This window comes from Brassica oleracea, chromosome C8 (genome assembly GCF_000695525.1).
Source record: "Brassica oleracea var. oleracea cultivar TO1000 chromosome C8, BOL, whole genome shotgun sequence".
Lineage (NCBI taxonomy): Eukaryota > Viridiplantae > Streptophyta > Magnoliopsida > Brassicales > Brassicaceae > Brassica > Brassica oleracea.
Genome location: NC_027755.1, coordinates 14,197,637 through 14,215,539, shown reverse-complemented (window position 1 = coordinate 14,215,539; position 17,903 = coordinate 14,197,637). Strand labels below are relative to the sequence as shown.

The 17,903-nt window shown below is 30.4% G+C and overlaps 2 protein-coding genes and 1 pseudogene across 2 annotated transcripts; 2 read left to right on the top strand and 1 right to left on the bottom strand.

Annotated features, from left to right (window-relative positions):
• Nucleotides 1–4,015: 4,015 nt before the first annotated feature.
• On the top strand, nucleotides 4,016–4,787 carry LOC106308713 (annotated as a pseudogene).
• Nucleotides 4,788–8,485: 3,698 nt separating this feature from the next.
• Nucleotides 8,486–10,528, bottom strand: LOC106308712 (enhancer of translation termination 1-like). The gene is made up of 5 exons (XM_013745843.1): nucleotides 10,186–10,528; nucleotides 9,096–9,691; nucleotides 8,813–9,004; nucleotides 8,634–8,759; nucleotides 8,486–8,518 (listed from the first exon to the last, which is right to left on the bottom strand). The coding sequence occupies exons 1-5, from the start codon at nucleotides 10,526–10,528 to the stop codon at nucleotides 8,486–8,488; spliced, it is 1,290 nt and encodes a 429-aa protein (XP_013601297.1).
• Nucleotides 10,529–11,127: 599 nt separating this feature from the next.
• On the top strand, nucleotides 11,128–14,173 carry LOC106308711. The gene is made up of 12 exons (XM_013745842.1): nucleotides 11,128–11,136; nucleotides 11,334–11,394; nucleotides 11,582–11,746; nucleotides 11,903–11,983; nucleotides 12,056–12,210; nucleotides 12,283–12,376; nucleotides 12,455–12,525; nucleotides 12,856–12,962; nucleotides 13,059–13,180; nucleotides 13,290–13,382; nucleotides 13,459–13,702; nucleotides 13,797–14,173. The coding sequence occupies exons 1-10, from the start codon at nucleotides 11,128–11,130 to the stop codon at nucleotides 13,379–13,381; spliced, it is 957 nt and encodes a 318-aa protein (XP_013601296.1). The 3' UTR covers nucleotide 13,382; nucleotides 13,459–13,702; nucleotides 13,797–14,173.
• Nucleotides 14,174–17,903: the final 3,730 nt, after the last annotated feature.

Genomic DNA, 17,903 nt, shown 5'->3' with positions numbered 1-17,903 from the left:
TTTACGCTTTAATCAAATGTATAAGCTGATGTAATAGATGGGCTAGTGAGTTTAAAAAATAAGCCCACAAATCAATCAGCAAATAATAGAAAACGTGATTTGTAAATCATTTTATTTATTTGTAGGACATTATTAAACCGACCTTCATAAATATATATTAGTTTCGGCCACCAATTTACAAAGTATCCTTTTGTCTAGTGGTATAAATGTTGGTGTTTATATGTTAATAATCCGGGTTCGGACCATGGGTTTGACACTTTTTCACTTTTTTTAAAGGTGGGGTCCACAAAATGCTGACGTGACGCGCTGAGGAGCCTTGAAACTGGCTCATTATAATGTTGATTTGGGCCGAGTGTTATTCATGATTTTATAAAGGGCAAATCTCCAAAATAGCACATTTCTAAGTTTATATCACAAAAATAGCACTCAAAAACTAAAATGACCAAAATAGCACATTTCTAAGTTTATATCACAAAAATAGCACTCAAAAACTAAAATGACCAAAATAGCACATTTCTAAGTTTATATCACAAAAATAGCACTCAAAAACTAAAATGACCAAAATAGCACATTTCTAAGTTTATATCACAAAAATAGCACTCAAAAACTAAAATGACCAAAATAGCACATTTCTAAGTTTATATCACAAAAATAGCACTCAAAAACTAAAATGACCAAAATAGCACATTTCTAAGTTTATATCACAAAAATAGCACTCAAAAACTAAAATGACCAAAATAGCACATTTCTAAGTTTATATCACAAAAATAGCACTCAAAAACTAAAATGACCAAAATAGCACATTTCTAAGTTTATATCACAAAAATAGCACTCAAAAACTAAAATGACCAAAATAGCACATTTCTAAGTTTATCCTTTGAAAATTTTATTTTTTTTATTTTTCAAAATTTGAAATCTTATCCCCAAAACTTAATGGGTATTTACGGTTAACGTTGGTGTTATTGTTTCGTCTCCAGTTTTCATTTTGAAGTTTGTTCATTTTTAGAAAAAGATTCGAATGGCTTCTGTGCCACGAAAGTGAGGTGGTTAGTTTTGTAATTGTGGTCCAATAATTATGAGTTCGTTGGACGTAGTGTTGAAAGTTGGCGGAGTAACATCATTTTTTGGGCTCCTGCCTAAGGATGTTGTGATGGATTTGCTTAAAAAAGCCCAAAGTTGGAATCAATAACCATTAAGGCTTTAATTGGTGACCATTTATTGAATGGAATAAATGGAAAAAGAGTTGAACAAAATTTATTTGAAGAAATGAATTGGAAAGAAAAAAATTGAAAAAAGAGGAACAAATGTCCCATATCAAAATTAGAGGAGGAAAATATTTATTCTTTAGTTCAATTTATATGAGGAAAAGTGAGGAATGAAATGGGACCCACATATTACTAATTTGACAAAAAAAAATCAAGTTAACTGGTATCATTTTAGAGGAATAACAAATTCATAGCACAAAAGGTTGATGACTAAGAAGGAAATGATAATGTGACGTCAAAAGGAAAGGACTCCTCTGAGTCATAGCCGGACCAGGACCTTGCCAAGGTTGCTTCGCCGCTGATGTTGAACATGGCTTAAAACCAGATAATATACATATAATTATGAAAAAATCATTTTATACTCACTTAAAATACATATCAAGTTCTTGTTTTTTACATTAACAAAAGTTTCATCCAAATTTTTAAAATAACAACTAAATTAGTGTCTTTCTTTTTTTTAAGTTTTATTTTCAAACCTATTAATAGTTTAATTTATTAAAAATTATAAAACCAGTTAAGTTAAAAGTATATATTTTAAATACAAAAAGCTTAAACAATGAAGAATTTATTTTTTTTTCTTTCAAAATCTAAATATTCGAATTGGACCTGAAATAACTGAACCCAAACTTAAAATACCCAAACCCGACCCGAAATATAGAAATATCTGAACGGGTTCTATACCAAAATACCCAAAAATCCGAAATATCCGATCCGAACAGGTATCTGAACGCCCATCCCTATTATCTTATTACTTTTCTTATATTACTTTGAATTCTTATATTACATGTCATAGTAGTAGTCACACAATCTTCTAGTATTTCCAGAGTTTGATACTCTCAACCTGACCTAGAAGTATGTATGCAAGTCGGGGAAGATTGAGATGAAAGGGAAGACAAAGTTGGTCCGAAGTTATCTTGGTGTTGCTTTATTGTTTTGGTTTATGTTTTCATTTAAGTTTGAACTTATGTTGGTGTTTTTTATCTTATGTTTTCAAGTCGGATGCTATGTCTTTTTTTATTTGAAGTTTAAACTTTGGTTTTGCTTAATCCTTTAGTTTCGTTTATTATTGTGTTATAAACTTATGTTATTGTCATCTTGTGTAAGTTTTTTTATTATCAGATATTTGAGTATGTAAGGTTCTATTGGATTAAATGATTTGTTGATACACTAAGAAGCGAACCAAATCTGTTAAATTTTTAACTATTTCGGTTCTGTTGGATTAAATGTTCTGGTGATACACTAAGAACCAAACCAAAACCGTTAAATTTACGGTTATTTCGGATGTAACCGAATCCGACAGGTACCGAGCCGTGTCTGAACAGAAATTTTAAAATATCCAATCGGTATCATTTTCATTAAATCTGAAATACCCAAAATCTTAGAAACCCTACCCGGATCCAAACCGGTGGCCCGAATGCCCATGCCTAGATTTAATGTTAGTCACATTTTTAGGCTCAAGCGCATCCATCGTGATTAGGTTGCGCATCTATCGTGATTGGGTTCACCTCATTACGGACTGGAAGATCCTTTATAACAAAAACGTGATTGTCTGGGCCTACCATGCTGAAATCTTTCGGCTTAGTTTGCAACTTATGGGTAGGCATATATTAAAATCTAGAGATCTTATAGCACCCCCGAAACGTTATTACTCTTTTGGGGTTGAGATTTTGACACACTGAAAGCACCATCTTCATAGAGTAATTCCATGGGTTCCAAGGATTGCAATATAAAATATTTGGTTGATTTTCTTCTTCTATGGATCCTTACAAGTAGGTGTACTCAACTTACTGTGCTAACTTTCCTTATGATAAATTGGGAAATTAATTTTTTGGGGGTTGTTTTGGATATTTGCGACATTTATTTAACCTAAGATCATATAAAATAGTATATTTACTGTGATGTCATTGTCAATCAAGGCTCTTATAATTTTGAAGTTCCCAATCTTGATCGACAATTTATTTGTCCACGAAAATTATCATATAGCATAAAATCTCCACCGAACTATAACGTCGTGCTGAATGTCCTGATTTGATAATTATAAACTTATTTCTTCACGAATTAACAATTTCAAATGTATTTCTCTCCAAACCAATACTTCGAAACTTAATTACTAATAAAACAGTTAAAAGAAGAGATAGAGAAAAGAATGACTCCGGTTTTTGAACCTCAACAAAAAAAATACTCCCTCCGTTCCTTAAAGATACATATTCTAGAAAAAAAATTTGTTTAAAAAAGATCCATTTTTTAGATTTTTAATACATGTTTTATTAACTAATTGCAAACTTCAAAAAAATTAATTGCACTAATTGATTTTTTATTGGCTTAAAATTATTAGAAAAAAATAAACACAAAAAACTACGCAAATTTAATGTGTTTTATTAAAATGTCTAAAAAACTAGAATATGAATCTTTTAGGAACAGACGGAGTACAACATAGCCTTAGTTTATGTGTTACTTTATGATTAGCTACATTATTATTTGTGGTTTAAAATTAATTATTAACTACATTAAAATTAATTATACCCAAGTCCACATATTTAATACAATAAAATAGATTTTTTTCCCACCATAGGGGTAAAAATGATACATGTCCTCCTTAAAAATTATGGAGGGTCCATCACTAGAGGAATATCTAAACCTAATCGTTGTCTGCTTAACTTTTCCATTTATGTTCTAAGACAAAGATGTAACGGCGTCGTAATTGCCTTCAGTCAATGATCCCCACTACTCCTCCCACTACTTCGTGATCAATGCAATTTCCAGGGCTTCACTGTATATATAGAGGTCAGTCGAAGTGTGAACCATGTTATTATTACGCTCTTGAGCTCAACAGAGAAAGAAGCAGAAGACCGTGGAGATGAGGAGCACCGATGAATAAATCACTTTCATTCTTCTCCTGCGCTTCCGTCGTACGACGAAAGTACATGTTGCCGGAGGCTCCAACGATCAGAAGGACGCTTTACGATCAGCGGAAGCGAACCACGTGGAGAAAGACGAGTGGTCGTCTCTTCCTCGGATGACAGAAGGAATAGATGAATGTCAAGGACTCTCAATGAAGACGGAGCTATGATTCTGCGTTATGAGCATTGAGCGGTTACGAAACAGAGTCTCAAGGGAGGTTCCGTTCCGACGGAGAAGTTTATGATCCGGCTACGAACACCTGGTCATGAATCAAAAACGTATGGCCATACTTGGATAGTAGCCCTAGAGGCCGGAGATATTAGAGGCTCCTCTAAGCTATGATGTTTCACAGGCAGCGAGTTACAGAGCAAGCGACAGTGTGAGATTGAAGACAATATGAAAAGATGGAATCTTTATCTTCAAATTATATAGCCTCCGAGGACAGGAAGTTCAGTTTACGTCGGAAGTTAAGGAGGTGAAGCACTTGCAATGATTGGTGGGAGATCTGAGAGTGAAATGCCAAGGATTGGTCATGAAGACGTCGAAAAATGGAGTCGTGTCCATGACAAACCTTTTGGTTTCTCCACTCTTCCATCCTCACATGCTTCAATTTATGTCTGAAACACTACTTTTGATAAACGTGTTCAGAAGTAGAACTCAACGTTACAACATGTGTTTACATTTTCTCGGTAAAGGAAATACAGATACGGAGGGAAGACTTGGAAAAGTAAAGTTACTACATCAGATCTCAAACAATCAACTCTGAAATGCAACAAAGTAAATATTAGAATAAAAAAAGCGAAACTGTCTACTTTGTGTTCCTTTCCCATTGTTTTATATGTCTCTACCATATGAAGTTGACTTACCTCTGTCTTAGCTTCTTTTTCTCCATAATTATATACGTTTAAATTTCAGTAACGCACTATCGTTTGTCTTTATTGTATCTGGCTAAGTTTTCAACTTAAAGTTTTGAAATATCTTACCTTTTTAGTTTCTCTTGGACAGAGAACTTGGTAGAGGTTGAAGTTAGCTTCTACACACGATCACGTTGTAGTGTGGCTAAAATCTCTAAAATTTTGGTCCTATATATACATAAGAAAGTTATGATTTTTGAGACTGACTCTGAGATACAAAACTCTAAATACTTAGAGAAACGTGTTAGATAGCTCGAGGAAGAAAGAGCAAACATAAAGGACTTATTATCATCAGTGGAAATGGAAACTCTGGAAAGAACGTATGAATTCTTGCGAGGAAAGAGATAAGCCAATTGAATTCTGCGGTTGGAGTAGCAGAAACAAGCTACTAAGATGAGGAAAGTTGAAGCATAGATTTTGCACAAAGGGGTAATGGATAGATAAGACACAAGAAAATGAAAATATGGGCAATTTAAAGAAGCTTAATACAGATTTAATAGAAGTGAGGGAGTTTGATGGATAGATAGAGTCTCAGAGTTTGAGAAGTGAAATTGAGAAGAAAGTAGAAACTACAAACACAAAAGACACGGAAGCAAAGCTAAGAGTGAAGGATTAGTGTGAGCAATGGAGGAAAGCAGCTGAGACGGCAGGGTCTCATTACCTTCAACTTTTAGTCGGAGACATTGTGATGACTGCAGTTTAGACGGGTGAGCTTGATGCTTAGCCAGTCCAATGATAGGCACTCTCGGTAAATTAGGCAATGCATCCATTAACGGTTGGGGGTTACAGAAATACGGTTTATGTATATTTATTAGTTTATGTTGTAATAATTCAAAAACCAACATGATAATTATTATTTGGGTTCTCAAAAAGTTTAAATCAAATATTAAATTATTTACAAACACTCACATATTGGAAGTATTATAGAAAATATCTTTATACAAAAAAAATTTTGGTTGACAAATATTTAATTTTAAATTATTTTATTTTTTTAAATTTTACATTCAAAAATACTAATTTCAGATAACAACACAATATATATAAGAATTATCTTTTTAATAATATGTTCTTATTTAGATAATTGTATCATATTAATTTATAATCAATTATCTAATATAACATATAAATCTAAAATTATTAATATGAAGTTCGTTTTAAATCATATAATAAATTATAAATAAAATTTATTAAGGTTAAGAACGACATTAACCAATCAAAGTTTTAACATGAGAGTTCAAATGCGAAAATTAATTAGCAAATAATAGTATAGATTGAACCCATTTTGAAGAACATGAATGAAATTACTTTGAAGAATAGTTATCTGTTCTTTAAAAAAATTATGAATCAAAATAACATATTTATTTCGTTCTTGCCAACTAAAAAACAAAAACATTTAAAAGAAATGAAGGAAAAATAGATGTAAGAGAAATATTAAAATTAAATTTATCTCAATATATTTTTTACACTATAAATACCTATGGTTGCAATGTCATTTTAGATTAATAGAATCTCATCAAAATATATATCATCGACTAAAATAAAATAACAATATTAGTAAAAATCAGCACGAAGCACCGAAAAACCCCTAAAATAAATATGAATTAAACATTAGAACATATATGTCACAATTATCTAAGAACATATAATCTTATACACACGTATATATATATATACAACCACCAAATAATAACGTAAAATAAATATAATACTCCATCTTTTTCATTATAAGTGTCGTTTAAAGTTGTTGCATACGAATTAAGAAAATAATTAAATTTTCTCTTCTACCCCTATCTAATACATTATTTTGTTTGATTTTATTAATCAATGATCTAAAGGTAAAGGTAAAAACTGGAAAAACAACATTTAATATTTGTTTTGAAAATATATAACGTCATTTATAATGAAACAAAATTAAAAAGTTAAAATGATACTTAATATGAAATGGTGAGAGTATAATTAATAAAGCTAAGTATCTAAATTTAAACTTCAAATTCCAAGACTGTTATATAAAATTCACCATTTCCTTACAATATGTCTTACTACTAAACCTAATAGACATTATCATCATCATGGATCAATAAAAATGCTTCACAATTCCACGTATAGCTTCTTCATCCACGCAAAAAAAATAACAACAATACAAAAATATACTTCATCCACACAAAAAATCAAATCACCTACCTACCTTCTTTTTTTTATCAATTGATCATTCCGTTCCACCCTGAATTACATATACATTACAATTAAAAAAAAAAATATATATATATATATATATATATAACATAATTTTGAAATAAAAATAGGACAAATAGACAAACAATCCGCGCGTACTGCAGACACATACCTAGTAATATATATATATATAAAGTAGAGATTTTTCTCTTATTATGACACGTAGAAAATGAGGGGGTTTATTACATTTAAAAGTTTTTTTTTATAACATCAATTTCATTTATACTAAATGTGAGATTACATAGTCTTCATGAAGAAGATTAGTGATCACGTTTGGTACATAGTAATGAAAATAAAATGAGTTCATATTGGGTAAAAGAGTTCTTGCTAGCCGATCAGCCGGTTTATTGTCTTCCCTCTTAATCCACTGAAATGTGATATCTTCAAACTTCTTCTCCCACCATCGTATTTCTCGTGTCCAATTAAAGACATTGAAATGTAGACTCTTCTTAGTGATGATATCAATAGCTTTCCTACGGTCACTCTCAATAATAATCTTGCGAAAGCCTTGACTCCAACAGTGTTGAATAGCCATTAGAATAGCTTGTAACTCTCCTTCTAATGCTGTACTGACCTTCCTACCTCGTGCCTGTACTGCTCCCTAATATTGGCCCTCTTCATTGCGATATAACCAACCTGCAGTGGCCTCTGTATTCGCATTCCGGAATGAACCATCTACATTACACTTAATCCTTCCATTTGTTGGCAAATTCCATCTTCTTAATTCCTCACAACCCTGATTCTGTCTACCAGTTGTCGTGTGAGCCGTTCCATCATTCAAATCAATCCCTTTCCATTCTTGTGCATCATTCTTTGCATATCTCAACATAGTCTTCCAATGCATATTTTTATTTTGGAATATAAGCTTATTCCTACTCTTCCATATATCTCATAATAACCATATGGGAAGATTTTGGAAATGCACTAACCTTGTTGAAGAAGCAAACTCAAAACAAGCTTGTACCTTTGTTTCAAGCGTTGCATTTGGATAATCAACCACATGATTTACATTTAAAGGTTCAAATAGGTTTAAATGAAGCAAATTATTTTTTTTTGAATTTTTATTTTTTAAATAGAAGAAATAAATAATCAATATATTTGATTGTGCGGTAGTGCATATTGTATTTGTAACACAGATTAAAGTTGCTTGATATATATATATACATGCTTTCTTCATGCCGCCTCAACTTGCTTTGCCGGATTTCCCTACACAACGCCAAAAATGACAAATTTCGAAAGAGATTTCTTAAATGGACTTCTTAATAATGATATCAAACTAGTTACCATTATAAAACAATGTATATTAGCTGAACTTTCATACCTCTACAAGATCAACTTTCTCTTCTTCCTCTAAAACATGAGTTTTATCGTTTTCTGTGGACACAATGTCGACATTTTGTGTGACTGTAATCTCTACATTCTCTATAAGATCAACTTTATCTTCGTCCTTTAAACAAGAATGTCATCGTGTTCTGTGGACGCACTTTTGACAGTCTCTACATTATCAACTTCATCCTTTAGAACATGAGTGTTATCTTTTTCTGTAGGCACAGTTTCGACAGTTTCTGAGGCGGCAGTCTTTACATTCGCTAGAAGATCAACTTTATCTTCCTTCTTTAAATAAAGAGTGTCATCGTTTTCTGTAGACACAAGTTCGACTACTTTCTCTAGAAGATCAACTTCATCTTCATCCTTTAAAATAGGAGTGTCATCGATTTCTGTGGGCTCAGTTTCGTATTTCTGTGGGCTCAGTTTCGACAGTTTCCGAGGCAGCAGTCTCTACATTCTCGACAAGATCAACTTCATCTTCGTCCTTTAAGTTAGAAATGTCATCGTTTTCTGTAGTTGCAGTTTCTGAGGTGGGAGTCTCTACATTCTCTAAAAGATCAACTTTATCTTCGTCCTTTAAAACAAGAGATTCGTCGTTTTCTGCGGACGCACTTTGGACAGTCTCTACAAGATCAGCTTCATCATTTATAACAAGAGTGTCTTCGTTTTCTGAGGCGGGAGTCTCTACATTCTCTATAAGATCGACTTCATCTTCGTCCTTTAAAACAAAAGTGTCGTCGTTTTCTGTGGATGTAATTTCAACAGTTTTCGAGGCGGCTACATTGTCTATAAGATCGACTTCATCTTCGTCCCTCAAAATAAAAGTGTCATCGTTTTCTTTGGACTCGGTTTCAACATTTTCCGAGGTAGCAATTTCTACATCCTCTTTGGTCAAAACTTCTTGAACTTCTGACTCCGTTGTTATTGGAGTCTCTACATCCAGTTTTGGTTCTTCAACCTCGGGAAGTAGAATTTCAGTGTCAACGTTACCAGAAGTTTTATCTTCCGTACTTTTTTCCTCTTCTACAATTGTATCACTATCAACTTTTTCTGCTATTCAACAAGAAAAGAAACATATGCATCAATGTTATGTACACAATACACCTCCGGAGAAAAAAGTTAAGTATTATCTACGTTATGTTTTTAATTTCTAGATCAAATTTGTTTTAGACTAAAGATAAAAACAAAAAAAAATCTGTTTTTGACAGAAAATCATTTTGAACATTCTCAATCTGACACTTGCATGGTAAAACTTTAAACGTTAAAAACTGAAAATTTTAAACATAATAGATCGCATGGAAATGAAGAAATCACCACAAAATAAAAGGTTAATTTGTTTAAATAGCTTCGGTGAGAAAAAATAACGTGATATAAAAGCGTGTTATCGAGTTATAACAAACATGAAATTTGTGAAAGACTTACGTTCAATTTATACAAATTTGGCTATATGCTTATTCTCTACAATATAAAAACATCAAAACCATTTTTTTTGTCAGCAAAACATCTAAACCATTTAATTAGATTATATTTAATTATTTGCATACCCTCTGGCAAAATATTTTCCGACACTATCGCTGTCACCAACGGCAAAGTGGTTGTTTCCTTTTCCTCATGTTTCTGTTGATCATTTGTCTCTCCCTCCGGCTTCTCGCCACAATCTCCTCCAGCTTTCTTTTCCTTCAGTTTATTGGTATTAATTTCCACGGTGATTTTTGGCTGGTTTGAAGAAACCACCGCTGAGATGTCGTTCGTTTTCTTGCACCGGCAGCTTTCTTGTCTTTTAATTGTCTCGTTCTCTTGGCCCTTCACTGATTCAGCTTCCAAAGGTTTTCGGACCGTCGTGGTGTTACCCGTAACAACATCGTGTTTTGATTGTCCGCAACCCATTTCTTTATAATTCCTCTTAACTAAAATCAATTGATTCAACCGGGGCATCTAGCTCTCGTGGTAAAGGGTTCACAGCTGTGAGTACCCGCCACCTGGGTTCGATTCCCGGCCACTGCGAAATTTAACATTCGGGCCGCAGCGACACAGATTAGTCCCTTGGGCCTGGGAAGCCTTTGGGGAAACTGTGTATAATTCAAAAAAAAAAAATCAATTGATTCTGTGACGACAAAGAATAAAAGGTTGATAGAAACACATAGCAAGCTTTTTCGATGAATTTTTATTGAATGAGATTAACGGTAACTATAAACTAATTTCAGTTTTTTATTTGCGTTACGATTACTTTTGCTAGAATAAGGTTCCTGTGTTTGTTTCGGTGTTCCAAACTTTAGGCGACACCAGTTTTCAATACAAACTTAAGATCATGTTTTTCTTATTAATAGAACATAATTAAAGGTTGTTAAGTTAGGAGTCACGGAAGCTACCCTAAACAAAAAAAAATATTGAGGAGGAAATAAAAACAAATTAAAGAACAGTTATTATCGCAAAGAAATTTGAAACAAAATAAACGTTTTTGTTTTATATTGACTTTACAGAAAAACATGTATCAGGTATGATTGGTCTAACTAGTAACTGGAATATGCTAAATCAGTGAAAAATGGTAACTTATATCACTTCGAGTCAACGGACTTGCTGAACAAGAATTAGCTTAAATATAAACAGGAAAACGTCATGTAGATATGTGAATGATTCAGCCAGTACTGAAACAATATGAACCTGTCACAAAATTTTGAATCATTTACTAAAGAAAACGTCACCGTGTTGGGGGGAAAAGGTTGCTGTTGCTGGCATACAAAGTGAAGTAACGGGTAAACTAGTTACTGTAGTTAATTACGATTAACATAGAGAGACCTTTATTTGCAAAAAATGGTCTAAAACGAAAAACCCTAAATCTTTTAATTCCTGCGTCATCGTCCTCCTTTCCTCAACCTGACGACTCGACTCGGTTAAAATTTAAAAACAAAAGTCCCCAGCTTGACTCAGTTTAACTCGTAGAATCACGAATCATCCAATTCCTCCAGAACTCTCGTAGAATCATCGCTAGATTGTTAAAACCCATTATCATCCCGGAGGCTAATCCGAGATCCGTCTCCTCTGTTTCTCAAATCCCCGGTCCCTTCCAATGGCCGAATCATCCGTCTCCTTCCTCTGTACTAAAAGGTACTATTCCACATACCCATTTCGAAAATTCAAAACTTGAATCTGTTTATACGAGAAATGATATCAGTCTTTTGAGATATTCTTTGAATTGTTTAAGTTTCTAGTGAAGTAGTTACTACTCTATGGTATATCTTAAGATTCTTTGATGCTTCGCAGGGTGCTTGCATACTCGCTCGTCTTCGTTCAGCTTGTTGATCCCTAGCTCAAGCTTTTCCTCTGAAGCGGGAGATCCTACAGGTTGCTTTGTTTTGAATCACGTCATTCTTGAAACTACCAGAATGGTTTCTCATTGCATTTTCTTCTGCGCAGTAACTGTGAAGGAACTGCATGATAAGATTCTTGAATCTGTAAATGTCAAGAGATCAATGCCTCCAAATGCTTGGCTGTGGTCGTTGATTGAGAGCTGTCAGTGTCAGGATGACATTAATCTTCTCTTTGAAGTTCTTCAGAAGCTCCGTAGATTTGTAACTAATTTAAAAAACAATGCTCCCTTGTTAAACATTAAATGGTTAAGATTTGGTGTTTCTGGATTGCAGAGACTATCCAATCTTGGAATTCATGATAACTTCAATAGCAATCTATGCCAACAAGTTGCTAAGACTTGTGTGCGTGTTGGTGCAATTGACTCTGGTACTCCTAGTGTTAAATATTTCTTCCATGGCTATTTTTTTCTTAGGAGGTGGCTAATGCAGCTCTTTGTGGTTGTAGGAAAGAAGGCTTTGTGGAAACATAATGTTCTGGGTTTAACACCCAGTGTTGCGTCTGCACACCATCTATTGGTATGTTTATACTCCCTACGCTTCATAAAATGTGTTATTTTAGCATTTTTTAATTGTTACACAAAGAGAGTCATTTTATAATTACAATACAAATTATACTTATTTTCATCTTAATATTAGTTGCAAATTGCATTAATCTTAAAAATAGTTTTATATATCTCAAAGACTATCGGTCCAATAGGTGTAATAAAAACATAAATGCATTTCAATCATTTTATTAATATGTGTGAAAAATGTCAAAGTCATTTTTTTAAAAAATGGAGGGAGATATTTTTCTCGGTTGTTTCTTCTGTGCATAGATTTCTAACATGTATTCTGCAATGTTCACAGTCATATGAACTAGAGCACAAAAATTCTGAACTCATGGAAGAAGTAATGACACTCCTGAAAATTAATGACCTGCCTCTCCAACCTGGTACAGCAGATTTAGTTTTCAGGTATGGTAAAAGTTCATTTTTCCCTCATTGCATTATATGCTTTCTTATCAACAGGTGCATTTAAAATGGTTTTTTTTTTTTTTTTTTTTTTTGCAGAATCTGTCATGATACAGATAAGTGGGATTTACAAGGAAAGTACTCAAAAAGGTTCTCCAAAGCTGGAGTTAAGTTGAGGACGACCACGTTCGATGTATGGATGGACTTTGCTGCCAATAGAGGTACTTTTGATTGTTCAATAGAGGAATTGCCAGTTCAAGTACTCTTTAAGATATGGCTTTGTGAACACTTGATGGATTTATCAACCTGTCATGTCAATGTTGTTATCAGGGAATACAGAGTCGTTGTGGAAAGTAGATAAACTGAGATCAGAGACATACAATCAGCACACTCTTTCTACTGCTTTTTCTTGTGCAAATTAAGGTTACCACATCTCTTTTTTACTTGTTCCTCATGTTTATTACTTTCATAACTTGCACAATATTACTCTTTTTCGCAGGGTTTTGTAATTGAAAGTAAACCTGAAGAAGCTGCTGCCGTCATCCAGCTTATCTGCCAGGTGAGTCCAAAGCCTCGGCTCAATATTATATCCCTTCTTTTCAGAGAGTTTAGTTTTGCAAAGACGTGTTTGTCTTTCACTCTGCATACATGACAAAAAATCAGTAGTGTCGACCGAATTCAAGAAACTGGTCAATGAGTGGCCTGTGGAGGTTATCAGGCGCCAAGCTGAAGAAGATAAGAAGGTTTTTTAAAAAGTTCTCTCTGCCTGTTATGTTTCTTACTCCGAAACCAAGAGTATACATACTCATATCTCTTTTGTGTATAATGTTGGAACAGGCTCTAGCTGATTCATTGAAGTCTGTCATTCCGTCCATGGTTAATGCGTTGCTAAGCTCGGGTTTGAACGTGAGCATGGACTTAGATGAGTTATACAAGAAAGATGATCTTCTCAGCTGAATGTTTGAATCATCATTTACAGAAAGCTTCGTTGCGGCGGCTCCACAGGTTTGGAAGTTTGTTTCTTTTGCACCGAAGTTTCGATGTGATCTTGTCCTTTTCACGGTGGCAACGTAGAGAAGGGAAATAACAAATTGGTGTTCAGTTTCTTACTTCTTACGGTAACTCTTTAGTCTTTTTTATCCTTTGAACTTGACGCGGAAACAAGATGAATTGTCCCTTTAATTTTTGTAACCATTTCCTACTTGTCACGTTCACATTAACTCTCACGTAGGTTGATTACTATGATACCCTTAATGATTATTAAATATTTATTTTATTTTATTTTTCCTTTTTATTTAAGTTTCCTTTTTTCAAATAACCTATATAATAAAGAAATTTTATAATTTTTAAAAACGAAAATATCTTTTATATATAGTATAATTCATAATAAGGAACGTTCATAAAATAATCTTGATTTTAGAGTAAATAACTAATCTTCCTTTTTAAAAAATAATCTTAAACAACATAATATATATTTTAAAAGTATTAAACATTTTATTAATTCAATCTATTTTTCAAATTATTACAAAATAATTTAAATAACATAAACTAAGATATCTTTAATGAATAAAATTTAATATAATCTTTCTTTCTTTATGTTCCCTTTTATATTTTTCAAATAAAATATATGATAAAGAAAATATTTATAAAACTTAAAACGAAAATATTTTTTATATTCAATGTGATTTCATAAAAAGGAAAGTCTAGAAAAATAATCTTGATATTAAAGTAAAGAATTAATTTTCCTTTTTAGAATGTATATATCAATTATGTTTTTATGTAATTTTGTACCTATCATCACTTTATTTTTATAATTTTGTTTTTGAAAATTTACATATACCAAACTACTAAATCTTATAAAATTAACATAGTCCTTGGACTATTTACAAATAGCCAATTCATAAATATATATACACATCTAAGATGAAAACCAAACTAATGCAATGAATACAATAAATATGATTTGGTTGAATTAGGTTAGAAATAGTTATATTGAATTTGACGGAATATATGTAACACAATATACCCACAAATGAGTGACCAGACCAATCCAATTTTTTTATACAAAGTCAAACATTAAATTAAAAATAATATATTTCCATTTATAGTAATATTTTTATACATATAAAGTATAGATGACTCAAAATATTACTAAATAAATACGAAATTCTCAAATAATATTATAAATATATTAACCAACTATTACAATTAAGTATCATTGTTATGTTTATTTATGAAACTTTGAATCGATCAACACTTTAGTTTACTTTTACTCTTTGATTCTCAAAACAACATATACTAAATTATACATAATCTTACTAAAATATTTATACAAATCTAAGAAAAAAATCAAACTACATGAAAATAACAAAAGTAACCAAAATTTAATATGTAAAATAAAAATATCTTAGTTGAATCGAAAAAGTAAATGTTATCTAATATATCCAAATAATAATCAAACAGTCGAGATATTATATATCCACAATTATACGTCTAATTAAAATAACATAATGTTATTTAAAATAAACCATGTATATTGATTACAATATAAATAACAGAATAAATTAAAATTAAAAATAAAAAATTAATAAATTATTATAATGTAAATAAATTATTATGATATATTTACTTTATAAATATTTATATCCGTGCATGAGCATGAGAAAATCATCTAGTAAGACAGTAAAAATAAACATTTAAATAATTGGAAAACGTGTTTCTTATAGGGTGTTAAAGGAGAAAATCTAACGACAATCATAGTAATTCAGCTAACAACTTAATAATTATATTTTAAATCGTGGTACTATTGTAAATTTAACATTATAGTTTATCTATTTCAACCGATAGGGACATATGTACTACATGCAGTGTTATTCGTTCAATGTTTAAATCTCTTTTAAAATTATGTGTTTATGTATTACAACCGATATGGAAATATGTACTAAATGCAGTGTTATTCGTCCAATGTTTAAAACCTCTATTCAAATTATGTGTTATTATTTTTATGATTTATAAATTCCAATTCAAATAATTTGTTATTTAAATATACGGCTTTACCAATAGATTTGATTTCTCTTTAGATTTTACTATATTTGAAATGCTCTTTTGGATTAAAAATACAAAGACTTGGAATTTGTAGATACTAATTACAATTCACCAAATTTTATTTGTATTTGTAAATATTCTAAATTTTTGTATAATCTAGCAGATTTTTTGTCACTAATTTAAAACTAGAATTTGATCCGCACGTCTGTGCAGGTGTTGGTTTTTTTTATTTTTATAAACTTTTAAATAACACTTTTAAACACATATTTTTTGTTTTTTTTAGGTTTTTACACATCAGAACCGAATCCACCCGGACCTAGTAAAACTCGACTCTAACTCCACCCAAAAATATATTATATTAGTTTATTAATATATTTTGAGTCATCCTATATTTATATTTATAAAATAAATAAATTATTATTATAAAATTATATATTCTTATTAAAGTTAAATCTATGATTTTAGATATTAGTTGGATTAGTCGATATTTATAAAATAAATAAATAAATTATCACTATAAAATTATATATTCTTATTGTAGTTAAATCTATGATTTTAGATATAAGTTGGATTAGTCGAGTCACTCATGTTGTGTGTATATTGAGTTACATATATTCTTTCAAATTCATACTGACATGTTTTTATTTTTTACTATAATTAAGTCAAATCAAATTAGTTTTATTTACCTCTTGAATGTGCATGTATTTTTATATTATTTATCAAATTATATGTTGATATTTAAAAATATTAGAAAATAAAGCGATGATCAACAAGAAGTTACATAAGTAACTGATAAATTTTTGAAAAATCATGAACACATATCAATATTTATAATAATTAAAATATTGATATTTATAACACATATCAATATTTATAATATTTATCATGAACACACATATAATCTTGATATTAGAAAAAGAAATATTATTTCTTTTAAAACATAATTATAACAATAAAAAAAATTCAAAGTAATAGATATATTTTTATATATCTATCTATTTTCATAGATGATTACATAAACTGATTTATTTATAATTGACTAAAAATAGTTTATAATTAATATTATTAAAATGTTTTATTTATTTTTCATATATTTAGTTGACTATAATATCTTTCAACTACATCAAAAAATATCGATAAATTATATTTTAATTATATAGTATTATTTTCAAATACAATCACAATTTTTTTACTGCTTATTTTTAATAGATATTAAAAAATCTAAAAATAAACAACGTTTGATCAAATAGTTACAAAATAATATAATGATGTAGATATATTATATTTTATTATTATTTAATTTATTTGTTTTCTTAATGTTAAATTTTCTTTTAAATTTTATGTTTTTATAATTGTGGAATTAATATAATCATAATCAAAATACCAAAGCAAATCTGAATTCTCATTTTTAAGATTATATAAAATAAATTTCAGTTTTTATTCAATAAATCAAATGCATAAAGTTATTTAGAATTTATAAAATATTTTAATTATTGTAAATATTGGTATGTATTCATTAGCTTCCAAATATGTATCACCTACTTATGCATGTAATTTCCTAGTGATCATCTCTTCATTTTATAATATATTTTTTTTTTAAAAAGATCAACATATAATTTGATAAATATTATGAAAATACATGTACATTTAAACGATAAATAAGATTGATTTGATTTGACTTAATTATAATAAAAAATAATTATACTTCATTTTGAATTTGAAAAAATATATGTAACTCAATATACTCACAACATGAGTGACTCGACTAATCCAACTTATATCTAAAATCATAGATTTAACTACGATAGAATATATAATTTTGTAAGAATAGTAATTTATTTTATAAATATAAATCATAGGACAATTCAAAACATATTAAAAATGAAAATAAAATATTAA